The sequence below is a fragment of the Triturus cristatus genome, chromosome 3_1 (genome assembly GCF_964204655.1).
Source record: "Triturus cristatus chromosome 3_1, aTriCri1.1, whole genome shotgun sequence".
NCBI lineage: Eukaryota > Metazoa > Chordata > Amphibia > Caudata > Salamandridae > Triturus > Triturus cristatus.
Window position 1 is genome coordinate 574,895,348 of NC_140583.1, and position 17,591 is coordinate 574,912,938.

The 17,591-nt window shown below is 50.5% G+C and overlaps 1 protein-coding gene across 2 annotated transcripts in view; it reads left to right on the plus strand.

Annotated features, from left to right (window-relative positions):
- The window catches only part of CHD2 (chromodomain helicase DNA binding protein 2), a 1,941,047-nt gene that overhangs the window by 828,677 nt on the left and 1,094,779 nt on the right, over nt 1-17,591 (plus strand). For both annotated transcript variants that reach the window (XM_085644496.1, XM_085644497.1), the window contains one exon: nt 11,706-11,854. In XM_085644496.1, coding sequence (XP_085500622.1) covers nt 11,706-11,854 — 149 coding nt within the window. The remainder of the gene's footprint in view (nt 1-11,705; nt 11,855-17,591) is intronic.

Sequence of the window (17,591 nt, forward strand, 5' to 3'; positions counted from 1 at the left end):
TATTATTGGGAGCGACAGATCCTAGTATGCCCAGCCCGGGTCATGAACTTATTTTTATAGCTATGGCGGTTTTAAGAATGTGTATTGCCTCGGCCTGGCTAGACCTCAATGCGCCGTCTTTTCACCGATGGCTGGCTAGGTTTCTCGCAATCTCCAATCTGGAGGCTGCTATTTATGAACGGAAAGGGAGAATACGGCGCAAAAGGGGCTGGAAAATCTGGTCCCCATTAATAGAATGGTGTCAATCCCAAAATAACATCGAGAACATTGTGAATCATAGCTAATTTTATGATTTAATAGCAAGTGGTAGCTACAGGGATAATATAATATGATGATGAACTGGTGTGAACATAACATTTTTTGTCTTTGCTTGTACTGTATTATTAAATGTCTTACCTGGGTGGGTGGGGGGTGGGAATTCTGGGTGTGTTAATTATGGTAAAATCAAATAAAGATATTTAAAAGAAAAGAAACTCCACACTTAGAAGAAATTTCAGAAGAAGCCAGTCAATATTACCCTATGGAGGAAAATTGTGTTATCGACTTTTGGGTAAGTACTCGACTGGCAGAGTTAAGGTTCTGGGCACAGACTCAGGGGTCTCCCAGGGTCAGGTAAGTAAAGGTGTTACACCCTCAGCGGCACAGGGGCAGCCGAGTGCAGAGTGAGTTAGGCCCAATGTTATCCTATGGGAGGCAGGGGGGCCTTGGTTGGTGGCTACTGACTAGCAGGCCACGCGGCTTTGGGAGCTGGGCTGCTGGTCACTTGCTCAGGGCAAATGGGGAAGTAGATAGGTGTAGAGGTTACACTGCCTGGGCCACTCGGGCGGCTGGGTGCAGGGTGCTTTAGAGCCTTCGGGCGCTCAATGGATTTCAATAGGAAATCTCCTGGTTGTGAGAAAGTGCCATCTTTCTTGCATGGTATGCCCCCACTTTTTGCTAAATTGCTGAATGAACTTCGATTGAGTGTACCCTGGGTTCCTGCCAATCAGGTGCCCAGGGCCTATGTTCCTTCCTTAAACCACACAAACTCCAAATTGGCAAACCCTAGCCACATGTCAGCCCCTAGTAAATGGTACCCTAGGTACCCAGGGCCTTGTGGCCAGGGAAGGCCTCTAAGGGCTGCAGCACTCATTGTGCCACCCTCAGAGGCCCTGTACCCTTACACACACACTGCCCTTGCAGGCTGAGTGTCTGGGTGCAGGACAAAACAAAGAGTCGACATGGCACACATCACTGTGTACCATGCCCATCACCTACACTGCCAAGGCATATGTCAGCCACCCCTCTAGCTGGGTGCATTACGCCTATGGTGTGGGCACAGGAGCAGGAGCCCTGTGCCCCTACAGTACCCGGGTCCATTCCTGAGCACTGTAAGTGCAGTGCTGTCATTTAAGAGTACATGGTGCTGAGAGCTTGTCAAACACGAGCTCCACAGCACCATATTGGCACCACTAAAGCCTGGGAAGTTTGGTATCAAACTTCTCAGCACATTGAACCCACACTGATGCCAGTGTAGGATTTAATGTACTAAGCACCCCAGAGGGCATCTTAGAGATGCCCCCTTACAGCTAACTTACAATCCACGTCTGCTCTGAGGCTGCCCAGGCTGCCACACAGCAGACACGTTGCTGGACCCCTGGGTGGGAGAGCCCCTGCTCTCCCGGGCCTGCAACAATGCACATCCTGGGTGAGGTGAGAAATCTCCTCCCCCAGGATGAGCAAAGGGAAGCTTCAAAGGCAGGCCGCCATTTGGAGTTTCCCCAGGCCACTGCAACCCCCCACTCTGGCGGGAAGCTTGGCCGGAAACCCCATACAAGGACAGGGGATGTGCCAGCCTGCCCATCCCACCCCTCAGGTGGGGGAGGCGAGGTGAAGCACATCTCCGGGCTCTCGCCATCTTGAAGATGGGAGGCCCTACCCTATCAGGATTAGGCTACTGCCCCCCTCCCACAGGAGAGAGGCAGGATAGGGGGTGTACCCACCCCAGGACAAGGACCCATTGGTCCCTGGCCTTCACCTACCTGTAACGCCCCTAAATCTAGTATTTAGGGGCACCCTGAACCTTCCTTCCTTAGATTCCTGATAGAAAACTACAAGAAGAGCAAGAAGAACAAAGACCTGCCCTGCAGCTGCTAAAAAGAGGAGAAGACACCAACTGCTTTGGCCCCAGCCCTACCGGCCTGTCGACTCTCGAACCTGCACCAGCGCAGCATCCCTCGTGGCCAGCAACCTCACCAACCCCGGAGGACCTGGCTACCTTTTAGCTCTAAGCCCCTGGGACTCCCACGAGTAGAGGCTCTACTCAAGAAACCTATTTGCTATCCCTGGCACCAGCCCGGGACCGCGGACCCAACACACTCTGCACCAGCCAAGCCTGGCCAGTGCCGGAGTGGACAAAGACCCAGAGGACGACCCCACGGCGACTGTGACCCAGAGTCCGGCACCCAAGGACCCCCCTCGACATCCCGGAAGAAGCCTGCAGCCTCAGAACCAAGTGCCACCCCAGCCGCGATCAACCAGAGGGTAAGATTCCCGACGTCAAAAGGCACCCCTGCACCCGGCGCCCTGCGACCCCCTGTGCCCAATCCCGGGGTACCCACCTAACCTACAACTACCCAACTTACCTCTCGAAGTGGTGGTGGCACCTGAAACATCCTCGTCCCCGAGCCTGCAGCCTCTTTCCAAACCGGAACATTCCCATTGATTTCCATTGAGCGCCCTAAGGCTCAAAAGCACCCTGCACCCAGCCGCCCGAGTGGCCCTGGCAGTGCCCTCTCTACACTAACCTACTTCCCCACTTGCCCTGAGTAAGTGACCAGGAGCCCAGCTCCCACAGCCGCATGGCTTGCCAGACAGCAGCCACCAACCAAGGCCCCCCTATCCCTCATAGGATAACATTGGGCCCAACTCTCTCTGCACCCGGCCGTCCTGAAACCGCTGAGGGTGAACCAACTGTACCTACCTGACACTGGGGGACCCCTGAGTCCATGCCCGGAATTTCAACACTACCAGTCGAGTACTTCCCCTTAAACCGCTAACTTCATTTTCCTCATAGGGTAACATAGACTGGCTTTTTCTTCAAAAATCTTCTAAGTGTGAACTTTTCAAAACTGCAAAAATTCACCAAAAATCAGCCAAGTGACAAAAACAAATTTACTCACCTGCTCCTAGGTGAGCTCCCAGTGCTGGATCTTGGTGCCCAGCCCTGACTCTGAAAAGTGTTCACAACTATACTTACCTCTAACTCATTTTTCTCCCATAGGAAACCATTGTCTGCTTTTCTGTGAAATTTCTTCTAAGTGTCTATTTTTGCAAATTTGAAATATTCTTTTAAAATCGTACCAATTCTGCAAACGAAATTACTTACCTGCTTTTGATAAGGACCCCAGTCCTGGGTCTAGGCACTCAGTCCTGGATTACTAAAGTAACGATAAAGTACTCTACCTGCAATGTGAATTTCTTGCCATAGAGATCCATTGAATGTTTTCTTTGAAATATTTTCTAAGTGCTAACTTTTGAAATAGCTAAATATTATTTAAAAATCATTACAGTTATTAAGTCGACTTTCATCACTTGATTCTGAATACTGACCAAAGGCTGGTTCTAGGAGCCAGACCTGGAATTCCAAAAGTAATCTGAAAAGTAATTTATTACAAATAACCTGAATTTACCATTGAGCTCAATGCATTGTTATGTTTAGGAAATAGGATTGTTTATTGCAACCAACTGTGACTGTTTACACAAATTTATTGCTTAAGACAAAAGTATTTATATTCAACCTCTCATTCTGAGAAAGTATATTTTTACCCCCTTTGTGGTTCTAAAAATAAAACAAGCATATATTTTATATATATATAAACCATTGGCCTAGAGTTCAGTTATTGAGTGTGTGAAACCATTTGCTGACTGAGTGTGTACAATAAATGCTTTACACTGTCCTCTGGTACTGCCTTACTGCTCGACCAAGCTACCACTTTTGAGAGTAAGGTCATACCTAACTTTGACCTCTATCAGCCTCTGGGGGACTGTGGACTCTGTACACCCTGTACCTATTAGGGAACAGTATATACAGAGCCACTTTCTCACACTGGTTGAACAAAGGCTGCAAGCTCGGGGACGAAGATTCTTCAGGTGCCACCACCACTTCGAGAGGTAAGTTGGGGGATAGGTAGGTACCCAGGAGTTGGGCACAGGGCGCCGCAGGTCGCCGGGTGCAGGGGTGCCTTTTGGTGTCGGGAAATCTAACCCTCTGTTGATCGCGGTTGGGAGGGGTACCTGGTTATGAGGCTGCAGGCGTCAGGAGTGTCGAGGTGAGTCCTTGGGTGCCAGATTCGGGGTCACAGTCGCCGGGGGGATTTCCTCGGGGTCTTTGTTTACTCCGGCACAGGCCAGGCTTGGCGGGTGCAGAGTGTGCAGGGTTCGCGGTTCCGGGCTGATGCCAGGGATTAGAAGCTGATTTTGAGCAGAGCCTCTGCTCATGGGAGTCCCAGGTGCTTAGAGGCAAAAGGTAGCCAGGTCCTCCGGGGTTTGTGAGGTTGCTGGCCACAAGAGGTGCCGGGATGTAGCAGGAGCAGGTTCGAGGGTCGACAGGCCGGTAGGGCTGGGGCCAAAGCAGTTGGTGTCTTCCTCTTCTTAGCAGCTGCACAGCAGGTCTTCTTTCTTCTTGCTCTTCTTTGTTTTTCGGAATATGAAATCTAAGGAAGGAAGGTTCAGGATGCCCCTAAATACTAGATTTAGGGGTGTTACAGGTAGGTAAAGGGCAGGGACCAATGGGTCCCTGTCCTGGGGTGGGTACACCCCCTATTCTGCCACTCTCCTGTGGGAGGGGGGCAGTAGCCTAGTCCTGATTGGGCAGGGCTTCCCATATTCAAGATGGCGAGGGCCCGGAGATGTGCTTCACCTCGCCTCCCCCACCTGAGGGGTGGGGTTGGCAGGCTGGCACATCCCCTGTCCTTATTTGGGGTTTCCGGACAGTCTTTCCGTCAGAGTGGGGGCAGCAAGTGGCCTGGGGAAGCTCACAGAGGCGGCATGCCTTTGAAGCTTCCCCCTGTCCATCCTAGGGGAGGAGACCTAGCACCTCGCCCAGGATGTGCATTGTTGCACGCCCAGGAGAGTGGGAGCTCTCCTACCCAGGGGTCCAGCAATATGTCTGCTGTGTGGCAGCCTACGCAGCCTCTCAGACCAGACGTGGATTGTAGGTTAGGTTTCAGGGGGCTCCTCTAAGATGCCCTCTGTGGTGCTTTGTACATTAAATCCCACACTGGCATCAGTGCGAGTTTAATGTGCTGAGAAGTTTGATACCAAACTTCTCAGTCTTCAGTGTTGCCATTATGGTGCTGTGGAGTTCGTGTTTGACGAGCTCTCAGATGTACTCTTAAATGGCAGCACCGCACTTACAGTGCCCAGGAATGGACCTGGGTACTGTAGGGGCACAGGGCTCCTGCTCCTGTGCCCACACCACTGGCATAGGGCACCCAGCTAGAGGGGTGGCTGATGTATGCCAGGGCAGTGTAGGTGGTGGTGCCATGTCGACTCTTTGTTTTGTCTTGTACCCAGACAGCCTGCAAGGGCAGTGTGTGTGTGTGTGTGTTAGGGTACAGGGCCTCTAAGGGTGGCACAATGAGTGCTGCAGCCCTTAGAGGCCTTCCTGGTCACAAGGCTCTGGGTACCTAGGGTACCATTTACCAGGGGCTGACGTGGCCAGGGTTTGCCAATTTAGGTTTGAGGTTTTTAGGGAAGGAACATAGGCCCTGGGCACCTGATTGGCAGGAGTCCAGGGCACACTCAGTCAAAGTACATTCAGCAAAAAGTGGGGGCATACCATGCAAGAAAGATGGCACTTTCTCACACCATTAGACCTGCTTCATCAAGGATTACTACACCCCTTTGCTAATGATTGCTATGTCCCTACTGTAGGAAGCTGGCTCTGTATATACTATATCAGAATAATAAGGGATAGTGTGCACAGAGTCCAGTGGCAGAGGTAAACATAGATAGCACCTTACTCTCTATTTGTGCCCACCCGCAAGACCTACAACGCCGCCACTCTCATCGCACTCAACACCGGCCGGAGCCCCGGCTGCTGCAGAGCCACCCCAAGACGCACCCACGGACCCTTCACCTGCCAATCCTACAAGTTCTCCTGCATCCGGACCCGTACCGCACCCGCCAAGCCAAGCACCAACAGCAACCACCTGAAGCGCATCCTGCTCAACACCCGCTCCGTCCACAGGCACGCAGTGGAACTCTGGAACCTGCTCGACGCCACATGCCCAGACGTCGCCTTCCTCACGGAAACCTGGATGAACGCCTCCTCAGCACCCGACGTCGCCATCGCCATCCCGGACGTATACAAGATCACCCGGAGGGACCGCGCCAACCAGAATGGAGGAGGCATCGCCATCGTCCACAAGAACACCATCCGCATCACGACCAACTCCGAAGACACCCTCACAGCCGTCGAACACCTGCACTTCCAGATCCACACCGACCCCAAGACCACCCTCAGAGGCACCCTCATCTACAGACCCCTGGGACCTCGCACACAATTCAGCGAAGACATCGCCGACTTCATCAGCCCGCACGCCCTCCCCTCCGCTGACTACATCCTCCTCGGGGACCTCAACTTCCACCTGGAGAACAACAACGACCGCAACACCACCACCCTGCTGGACAACCTCGCCAACCTCGGACTCAAGCAACTGGTGACCACCCCCACCCACTACTCCGGCCACACGCTCGACCCCGTCTTCTCCTCCAGCAAGGACATCACCTTCAGCCACGCCACCGGACTCCACTGGACAGACCACAGCTGCGTCCACTTCAGCTTCAGAAGGACCACGACTTACCACCACCCGCAACTGGTCGCCCGCAGAAGCTGGAGCAAGATCACTGCCGACCAGCTCACCACATCCCTGAGCCAGAACCCCCCCACCAGATCAGCGAACCCCAACCAAGCCGCCAACAACCTCACGAAATGGATCAGCAACTGTGCAGACGACCTCGCTCCACTGAAGACCCCCCCCGCCAGACCCGGCACCAAGAAAGCATCTTGGTCTACCGACGAACTCAAGAGCTCCAAGAAGAACTGCCGGGCCCTCGAGAAAGCCTGGCGCAGAGACCCAACTACAGACAACATGACCACCCTCAAGCTCGCCACTCAAAGACATCACCAGCTGATCCACGCCACCAGGAAATCTGCATTCAAGGAACGACTGGACAACAACGCCCGCAACAGCAAGGAACTCTTCAACATCGTCAAAGAGCTCTCCAACCCCAGCGCCGGAAACAACGACATCACGCCCTCGCAAGACCTCTGCAACTCGCTCGCCTCGTTCTTCCACAGCAAGATCGCAGACATACACAACAGTTTCAGCACACAGCCAACGCACCCAAGACTGGAACAACGCCCCCCACCACCACCCTCCGCGCCTGGACCCCAGTCAACACCGAAGACACCATCCGCACGATGAACTCCATCCACTCAGGATCTCCAACCGACCCCTGCCCTCACCACATCTTCAACAAGGCCGACTCCGTCATCGCACCCCACCTGCGGGACATCATCAACGCCTCCTTCGACACCGCCACCTTCCCAGAGAGCTGGAAGCACGCCGAACTCAGCGCCCTACTGAAGAAACCATCAGCGGACCCCACCGACCTCAAAAACTACCGCCCCATCTCGCTCCTTCCTTTTCCGGCCAAAGTCATCGAGAAAACAGTCAACAGACAACTGGCCGCCTTCCTCGAGATGAACGGATCCCTCGACCACTCGCAGTCCGGCTTCCGGGCCAACCACAGCACCGAGACCGCCCTCATTGCAGCCACCGACGACATCCGAGCTTTGCTCGACAACGGGGAAACAACGGCCCTCATCCTCCTTGACCTCTCCGCGGCGTTCGACACGGTCTGCCACCGCACCCTAGTGCAGCGCCTCAACAACATCGGTATCCAGGAGAAGGCACTGGAATGGATCATCTCCTTCCTCGCCGGAAGAACACAGAGAGTCCGCCTACCCCCGTTCAGATCCGAGGCCACCGAAGTCGTCTGCGGCGTACCACAAGGATCATCACTCAGCCCCACCCTCTTCAACGTCTACATGAGCCCCCTCGCAGCCATCGCACGCCAACACAACCTCAACATCATCTCCTACGCCGACGACACCCAGCTGATCCTCTCCCTCACCAACGACCCCGCCACCGCCAGAACCAACCTACACGAAGGGATGAAAGACGTAGCCGAGTGGATGACGAACAGCCGCCTGAAACTGAACTCAGATAAGACGGAAGTCCTCATCCTGGGATCATCACCCTCCGCCTGGGACGACTCCTGGTGGCCCCCTGCCCTTGGCAGCGCACCCAAACCAACAGACCACGCACGCAACCTGGGCTTCGTCCTGGACTACTCCCTCTCCATGACCAGAGAAGTCAACGCCGTCTCCGCATCATGCTTCAACATCCTACGCATGCTACGTAAGATCTTCCGGTGGATCCCCACCGAAACCAGGAAGACGGTCACCCAGGCCCTCGTCACCAGCCGACTGGACTACGGCAACTCCCTCTACGCCGGAACCACAGCCAAACTCCAGAAACGACTCCAGCGCATCCAGAACGCCTCAGCACGCCTCATCCTGGACATTCCCCGACACAGCCACATCTCCGTACACCTGAGAAACCTGCACTGGCTCCCCGTCAGCAAGAGAATCACGTTCCGACTCCTCACCCACGCACACAAAGCTCTCCACAACCAAGGCCCAAGATACCTACCTGGCTGCCAAGACGTGGAACTCCCTCCCCATCCACCTCCGCCTGACCCAAGACCACCTCTCCTTCAGGAAGCAACTCAAGACCTGGCTGTTCGAGCAGTAGTGGACCCCCCTCCCCCAAGCGCCTTGAGACCCTCTGGGTGAGTAGCGCGCTATACAAATGCTTGATTGAGTGATTGATTGATTGGTAGTGTGTGCGAGCAGCAAGGCTCTTTTAGAGGGTAGTGTTAAGCATTTGCTGTACACACTCAGGCAAGAAATGATGTCACACACTCAAAGACTGAACTTAGACCAATTGGTTTGTGTCAAAAATATTATTTCGTAATTTTAATCCTGGAACCAAGCCAAGCCTGGTGCAGGTAATTGAAATACTACTTAGCAAGTTTTTATGCAGTGAATTACAGTTGAATGCAGGTTCAAATGCAGTTGGTTGAGTTACAGGTATGCCAACAGTTCGAAATTACTTTTCAGTTACTTAATAGATTACTGTGCATGTTGCTTCTTACTTTTGTCACTTTTGCTAACGTGTCATTTGCCTTGATATCACACTGGGACATCTCCTAGACAAAAGAGTAAGTCATACAGTTTTTGTATATTTGCAGTTTTTTAAGTTTTCATTCAAAACAACTCCACAATTCAATGATTTTTCAAAGAAAAGCAGTCCATGCAATCCTACGGGAGGAAATTAGGGCGGCCAGGTGCAGAGTGCTGGGGCCCAATGTTATCTAGTGGGGGATAGTGGGCCTCCGGTTGGTGGCTGCTCACCAGCAGGCCACAAGGTTGTGGTGTTAGGTTCAGGGCAATGGGTTATTCGAGCTAGCACACAATGTGCATCTGCAGCGGCACAGGGGTTGCTGGATGCAGGGTGCTGTTTTGGGCACCCGGTACTCTGTTGTTTTCAATTGGGATTCTCTGGTTGCAACAAACACTGCAGGCTCGTGGACAAAGACCTGCTGGTGGTGACCACTGGTTGGAGAGGTAAGTTGGGATGCCTGGGGATACTGGTACACCGTCAGTTGGGCCACTCAAGGCCAAGGCCGTGGGACGTCAGATGCAGGGGTGTCTTTAGGCGTCTGGTTTTCTTACCAGCTTGGGTTGCTGTCAGGGGAGCCTCTAGACATGGGCTGCAGGCGTTGATTGGAGATTCGAGGGAGGTCAGAGATCACCAGATCTCAGGTCAGGATCGCCAGGCAGACCTCCTCGTGGTGTTAGGCCACTCGAACTCGGGCAATCGGCATCTGGTGCAGAGTGTTGCAGACTCGCAAATTTGGCCAAAACCAAAGTCTGTGGGCGAGCCAATCCGGTGCTCACAAGAGACATAGTCTTGGTTTGGGAAGACAGGGCAGGTCCACCGGGTTCTTGGGGGCTGCTGGCTGCAGGACACACCGAGATTTTGCTGGAGCAGGTTCGAGGTAGGGACAGGCTGGTAGGTCTGGGGCCAAGTCAGTGGACGTCCTCCTCTTCTTAGTTCAGCACGGCTTCTTCGGTCCTTCTTCTTTTCTTCTGGTTGGTTCTTGTCTGAGGAGGCAAGGTTCCAAGTTGCCCCTAAATATTACATTTAGGGGCGTTACAGGTAGGTACAGGTCGGGACTAATGGGTCCCTTCCTTGGAGTGGGTACACCCCCTATTATGCCACCCTCCAGTGGGAGGGGGCATTTTCCTCTCTCTGGTTGGCTGGGTCCCCCCATCTGCAAGATGGCAGGGACTGAGAGTCGTGCTTCACCTCGCCTCCCCACCCGAGGTTGTGAGATTTGCAAAGGTGGGCACATCTCCCTTACTCTCTTGGTTTTCCCGCTGATTCTCGCCCCCCCCCCCCAAAAGTGAGGGTCAGAACCGTGGGGGCCGATTGCTGGAAGCAGGAAATGGCTGGGGTAGTTCACAGAGGCGGCAAGGCCTTGAAGCTTGCCCTTCGTGGAACCTGCCCATCCTGGGGTAAGAGTGTTGTCACCTCGTCTCAGGATATGCATTGTTTCAGACCCCCTGAGGGCAGCAAGCTTTCGACCCTGGGGTCCAGAAACATGTCTGGTGGTGGCAGCTGGCGAGCAGCCACTCAGCCAGGACACTATAGTTAGGTCGTTTCATGGGGCATCTCTAAGATGCCCTCTGAGTGCTTTTTTCATTAAACCCCACACTGGCATCAGTGTGGGTTTAATGTGCTGAGAAGTTTGATACCAAACTTCCCAGTTTTCATTAAATCCATTATGGTGCTGTGGAGTTCGTAATGACAAACTGCCACCCAGTACCATATACACTTAATGGCATTACTGCATTTACAGTGTCTAAGAATTGGCTTAGACGCTGTAGGGGTACAGGGCTCGTGCACCTGTACGCTCACCACTGGTATAGTGAACCCAGCTAGAGGGGTGAATTACCTATGCCAGGGCAGTGGGTTGTAGGCAAGGCACACAGGGATGTGGGCCATGTCGACTCTTTACTTTGTTCTGCATCAAAACGCGCAGAGAGGTTTGTGTGTGTGTGTGTCTGTCTGTGTGCGTCTGTCTGTGTCTATCCATCCTCTAAGGGTGGTACAATAGTGCTGCAGCCCTTGGAGGCGTTCCCTGGCCACAGTGCCCTTGGTACTTACGGTACCATCTACAAGGGACTTACATGTGGCCAAAGAATGCCAATTGGATTTTCTTTCAATGCAGTTTAGGGAAAGAACATAGGCCCCTGGGTACCTGGTTGGCAGGAACCCAGAGCACTCGCTGTCAAAGTACATAAATAGTTTGGAAAAAAGAGGGCACTTTCTTGCAACTATTCTCTAATTTTAACTTTGTGTTGTTATCTATTTTTTTGTGGCTTCTAAACAATGGCTACTTTGTAAATGGCTTTATTTTTTATCATGTATAATTCACTGCCTTTTATGTATTAAAATTGCAAGCAATGTTTAAATAGCCACCTAAAGGTCTTAAAATGGCTTCCTGATGTATCTATTTTGTAGGTAAACATATACCGTTTAGTTACAAAAGGGACTGTTGAAGAGGAGATAATTGAACGTGCCAAGAAGAAAATGGTTCTGGACCATCTTGTTATCCAGCGTATGGATACTACTGGCAGGACTGTACTCGATAACAATTCAGGCAGTTCCAAGTAAGTCTCAACATTTGCAGGATGAGAGGTATTGCCTGACTTTATATGAGCCAGTGAGATTCTTTAATCTTGGTTGTTTGTTATAAAAGTTTCTAACAGTACTCTTCGTGCAGGTTTCTAAAGTCTCTCATTTCTAAATTGCATTATTCTTACTGACGTACTTTATATTCTAGTGAAAGCACTTCATGCTCTATATGTTTGACCATTCTGCTGCTGTCCGTGTCTAAAGACGTGGCTTGAGTCTTGATACCTTGCTTAAAATGGGTGAAGTGGGGACATTACCCTGATCAAAACGGCGGCAAACACACATGGATGGAATACAGCTTGGAGGAACAAAGCTCATCATGCTTCGTCTTGGAGAGCTTGGCCCCAGCACAGAGGAAGGACCTCTGTCTATCAATGCTGCTAATTTATATTGACAAAGGAAGGAAAGCTTTTAAGGAATAAACTTCTACTAGGTCCATGATAGCAAGAAATCATTCTAGCCAGGACCCCACATACATCGGGGCTACAACCCCAGCAGATTCCATCATCAAGCGTCATCATCCCCCAGTAGAGGCTAGGGATGGTGAGTAGGAAAATGGAGAGGTCTGCTGCTGCATCACAATGCCACATCTAACCCGCACTACACCAGAAAAACGGGAGCCACCCAAGCGTTTATAGCCAAAATGTGAGTGAATGACATCTGCAGGATGGTATCCTGGTCATCTTGCTCACCTTCACAAAACACTACTGTATGTATATACAGACAACTGAGAAGCACAAGCAGGACAGAAGTCCTAAGCCACATATTCACAAATTCACACTTTCTTAAACCTAGCCTCCCAAGTGGGGTGAATTCCACTTTTTAATCAGTGCACAGCATGTGATCCCAAAACAAAATTCACACTGCATACCAAAAGGTTATCTGTGAGAAGGTGATTCTGACCATCTGAGCCGCCCTGATTTTTCACTTTTTGAACATCTGATTTTTGAGCTTTACTGTGGGAGAGCCTCATAAGCTGGGACTCACCCACAGCGAACTCATGATAAAATTGACTGCATGTGGATTTCACAGGTGTCTGCCTTGTGAGAAAAGGCCGCTGCGCTGCAGCCAGGGTAAGGGGCACCTGACTTGTTACATGTGGACACGTGTGCACACATGTGTGCACCGGTCTAAGGGTCATCCAGAAATGTCAGATTCTTCTGACTATGCTCATAACCAGAGTCCGGCCGGGTGTGACCCGGCCAGGCTGGATTACTTACCTTCCTCCCCAAGCTGTAGCATCAGAGGCCTAGCCCTTCACTGTGAGCATTCCCAAGGGCAAAGGTTTTCTCTCCAGGGGGGAGAGATGGGGTCAAGTGGCAGGTTATCAATCAGCAGTTGTCACCCTGTGCCAGCACCAGGCCTGCTCTGGGCCCGGGCCATGAAGTCAGCAAGGGGGAAGCGGGCTTTTGAGAGACCATGTGGCATGAGACCCCTAGACGATGCCTTCTTGAAGTATCCCAGAGGCCTGTACAGGAAGGAGGGAGCAGGCTCAGAGAGGTGATGTGTTGCTGCAGGATAGGGCAGAAGTGCCTTCCTGCCAGCCCCCTCCAATTTCTTTTTAAAAGTCTTGCACAGGAGAGGAGCTCTCTCTGGGTTGTGGTCTTGCGGAGGAAGACTGGTGCTGGAACCTGGCGGCATGGGCAGTTGGAAGGAGGAACCCCCTGACTGTCCCAGGACTCCGGACTGTGCCTTTGAGGGAGTCCAGGGCCAGTGAGAAGATGCCTGGTCCTCCTGGGCCACCTCCCAGACTCCCCCAGCACAAAAGTGGAAAGTCCCCACCCTAATTCTCCAGGGACTCAAAGGAAATAACCCCTGAAGGGTTCAGCCATGGTTTTAAGCGAACCTAATGCTGGAACTTTTGTTCTGCAGATGGGTGCTGATGTTTAGGACTAAAACTGAGATGTGAGAGGCTAAACTGGGGATGTCTTCGGAGACGCATCACATTGAGGTAAAGAGGTGCAATTGCACAAGTGGTGCATTTACATAATGTTGTTCCTTTTGAGGACTGGAAGTCACATGCAATATGTGAAATGATAAGTAAATTGAAAATATGTTGCTAGGCATTCTGGCCAAGGTGCCCGGTTGTAATTGCATAATCATGTGATTATAAATGAGAAGCCATTTAGTGGCTGTGATTGACTTGCATTAGACCTGTTATCAGATATAAGTACCTGTCATTCTAAGTGATGCCTAGACATGTATTCTTGCTAATGCGTTAGTTGAACAAACAGACTGGAGTGTCAGCCACTGTGATTTTGTCATTTTGCAGCGCAAATATTTCTGGATTTACATGCTGTGCATTATTCTGACATCTAGTGGTTGTGTCTGGAATAATCGCGGTTTTGCTGTTAGGCTTATTTTTTTAAGTGGGAGTTGTCTTCATCAATTTGGTTCCATCCATCCTGTGGTTACTTCAGACATACGCCTGGTAGCTATAGTGCGAGGACGCCATTTGCAGATTCTTCTTTGGTAATCTGGTCTGGAGGGCATGATAGCTCTCAGTCAGTCAGTCAAAACACTTTATTTGATTAAATTAAAATCATAAAAGTACAAATTACATACAATAGATAAAGACAATCAAAGAACATGATGTATACCGACAATATTTACAACATATCCACAAAGTTAAAAAATGCCATACCTAGAAACAATCACTAAAAGGTCAGTCAGGATTACACAAGCTAGGAGGACTTTTTGGTTTGGAACAAACGGCTGCCACCAAGAAGTTTGCCACACTAAAAACAGTACGGGTGCTGCTCAGCTGCTGAAGGAAAAACAAAGCAGGTCTAACTTGTAAAAAGCCGGCTTCCTTCAGAATTGGGAGCAAATATTTTTTCCGGCTAGCAGAATAAAACTCACAAAACATGATAATGTGCAGTGTGTCTTGGGATGAAAAATTATGACATTGGCACGGCCTGCTACATTCAGGTTTGCCCCAGGACGGATAAAAACCAAGTGAGTAATGAATCAGGTTAAATCTGAATCTCAGCAGTAAAAATCTATGGTGTGGATTAGAAACAATGCTTAAGTAGGGTTCCAGCGAGGGAGATAAGAGAAGCATAAAATGCGCTCTGACACGTGGTTTTATAAGTTCCCTTTCTTCGCGGTCCAATTTTGCCCTGTCTATAAAAGACTGCTTAATCAATACTACATCTGCCTTAGCAATATGTAATGGGGATGAGAAAAGCTCAGGACGCCCAAGACGGGAGAACGCCGCTCTAACGTACTCCAGCCAGGGTATTCTTTTAACATTGTCCATAGCTAAAATATCATTAAGAATCATATGGTTGAGAGTGATTTCCTGATTTAACCATGTTTTCGCCCAACACAATAATGGGGCCATCTTCCGTTTATCCGTAACATAACCCAGGCCAACCTCAGAGTGAATAGAAAAAATGGGGGTAGATTGGGGAACTGAGAGCAAATGTCTCAAAAATCTATTTTCTACCACTTGAATCAGGTCCTGGGCAACATAACACCACAATGCGGCACCGTAAGTGGCGATAGCCATGCATTTCGAGATGTAGACTTTCAGCAGCGCCTCCATCGGCCTTGCCCCCAGTCTATTGGCAAAGCTCAACAGCGCTGAGGTAGACCTGGCTACCAAGTTACTTTTAAGCTTGATTTGCGGGCCCCAAGTGCCTCTCTCGTCAAAAAGGTCCCCCAAATAACAGAAAACCTTTACTCTCGAAATCTCTTCCCCATTACAGAAAAAAGACCTAGATTTAAGCTTTTTGCCCTGTTTCCCCACTACCATAAAATGAGATTTCTTTATATTCACCTTAAGGTCTAAGGCAGCCATAAAGGCGCCAAAGGCATCCAGAAGTCTCTGAAGCCCCACACCAGTGCGAGCCAGCAGGACAGCGTCGTCCGCGTATAGGAGAACCGGTATAACTAAATCCCCTACACGCGGCGTGTCCGCCCTCGGGATCCCCAGGGACTTTTCCAGGCCGTTAATATAAATAGTAAAGAGGAGTGGGGCCAGGATACACCCTTGCCTCACCCCTCTCTCTGACCTAAAGTGTGATAGCTCTCAAATGGACAGAAGAAAAATACATTTCCAGAGAACAGCGAATGCCAAAAGAAACCAGGGAAAACCACAGTTTTCTACTGAAGACCTCAGGGTTTTTCAACCCTGATATACTACAAGGCCACGACATGGCCACTGCATTTTGAGGCATGGAGCACACTCCAGGTTCTACCCTAAATGCCACCAAAAGTTTGCTCAGAAGAACAACCAGGTTTGTAACTTGTGTCTTATCAAGGTCCACACTTCAGAGGGCTGGGGCGCATTCACCGATTTCTAAGCCTAAGCCTCAAGACCAGATAAAAGAAAAGGTGGGTGCACTATGCCATGGAACTGGCACAGCCCCCAAGAAAGAGTCTAAAGCCTACAGTGATGTTCAGACAAACAGAAACACTGAAATGGTGCAGAGAAAAGACTCCGATGCTAAGGGAATCGATGTCGAGAAGGAGACAATGCCAAAACAATATACAGTGAGGAACTCTGAGGCCACAAGTTCAAGGTAACAGAAGGGCTCCTGGGGACAGAGCCTAGAGGGTTGTACTTGAAAGTACACAAGTCAGCATAACTTTAAAATCTTTTGCTGCTGAGGGCAAAATTAAGCCCAGAGAGGTCTTTGGGTCCAAATCCAAGAATACCGCAAGAGGAAAACCCTCTTTGAGGAAATGGGATGTATTATATGGTGTGGTTGTGCGACCTCACCATGTATTGCACTCACCAACCCCTTTTGGACCTTTAGGTTTTGTTTGTCAAAACCTTCAGCTCAACCCTTGGTAGCTGTGGCTCTTAGCAGCAACGCTTACGCAAAGGAACATGGGTAAAGCATTTAAACAGCACCACGACAATTGAAGAAGAAATTAACAAGACATCAGAAAAATCCTGCACCAGTTTATAAAAATAGACTGTATTCTGTATGTATTTATAGACACAACAATAAAAAAGAATCCTCGGAAGGTTCCGGAGATATAGAATTTACCGGGTATAGTAAATCACAGCATTTCCCCTCAACCACGAACTAGCATTGGCAACTTCAACAAATTCGACACAGAAATATTTTGAGCTAATAGTTGGGCAAGCTGGAAAAGCTGAAATGCGGTCGTTCGAGTCGCTTGGGCAGCCAACTCCAGTAGGGAGTCAGTCATGGGGACCAGCAAGGCCCTCAGAAATAGTTACCTTCACAGAAGAAGCACTTTAGATCGTTCAACACACTTTATTCTTAGTCCATTGGATTCCTATGGCGTGGTCCGAATGCTGAGGATACAGGATACTGAAGGACGCTCAAGGATGTTGTGGATGCCATTAGGTTGACAGGGGTTCTTCCTGTAGGTACTCCTAAGTCCATGACGGTGCTGAGGGGATCCTGGGCACAGGTGTTTTTTGGCCCACTAGGTCCTCTCCAGTCTGGTCGAAGTCCAGTCGCCCCTGGACTACTAGTCATATGGTGCCACAGCCAAATCCTTCTCCTGGCTGTAGCATGCCTTCTGGGCGACCAAACTGCAAGCAGATGCCTCTCCCGGGTCCAGCAGGTTGATGTGCAACTTTTGAGTGTCTGGTCCTGTTCCCTGGTGCTTCATGATAGTGAGGATCCAGGGATCTTGGCTACTACATGCCCTTAGCAGGCTTCTTCAGCTGTTGTGTCCCTGTGCTGCGAACAGTAGGTCAGTTGGCTGTTCCTTGGAGTCTCT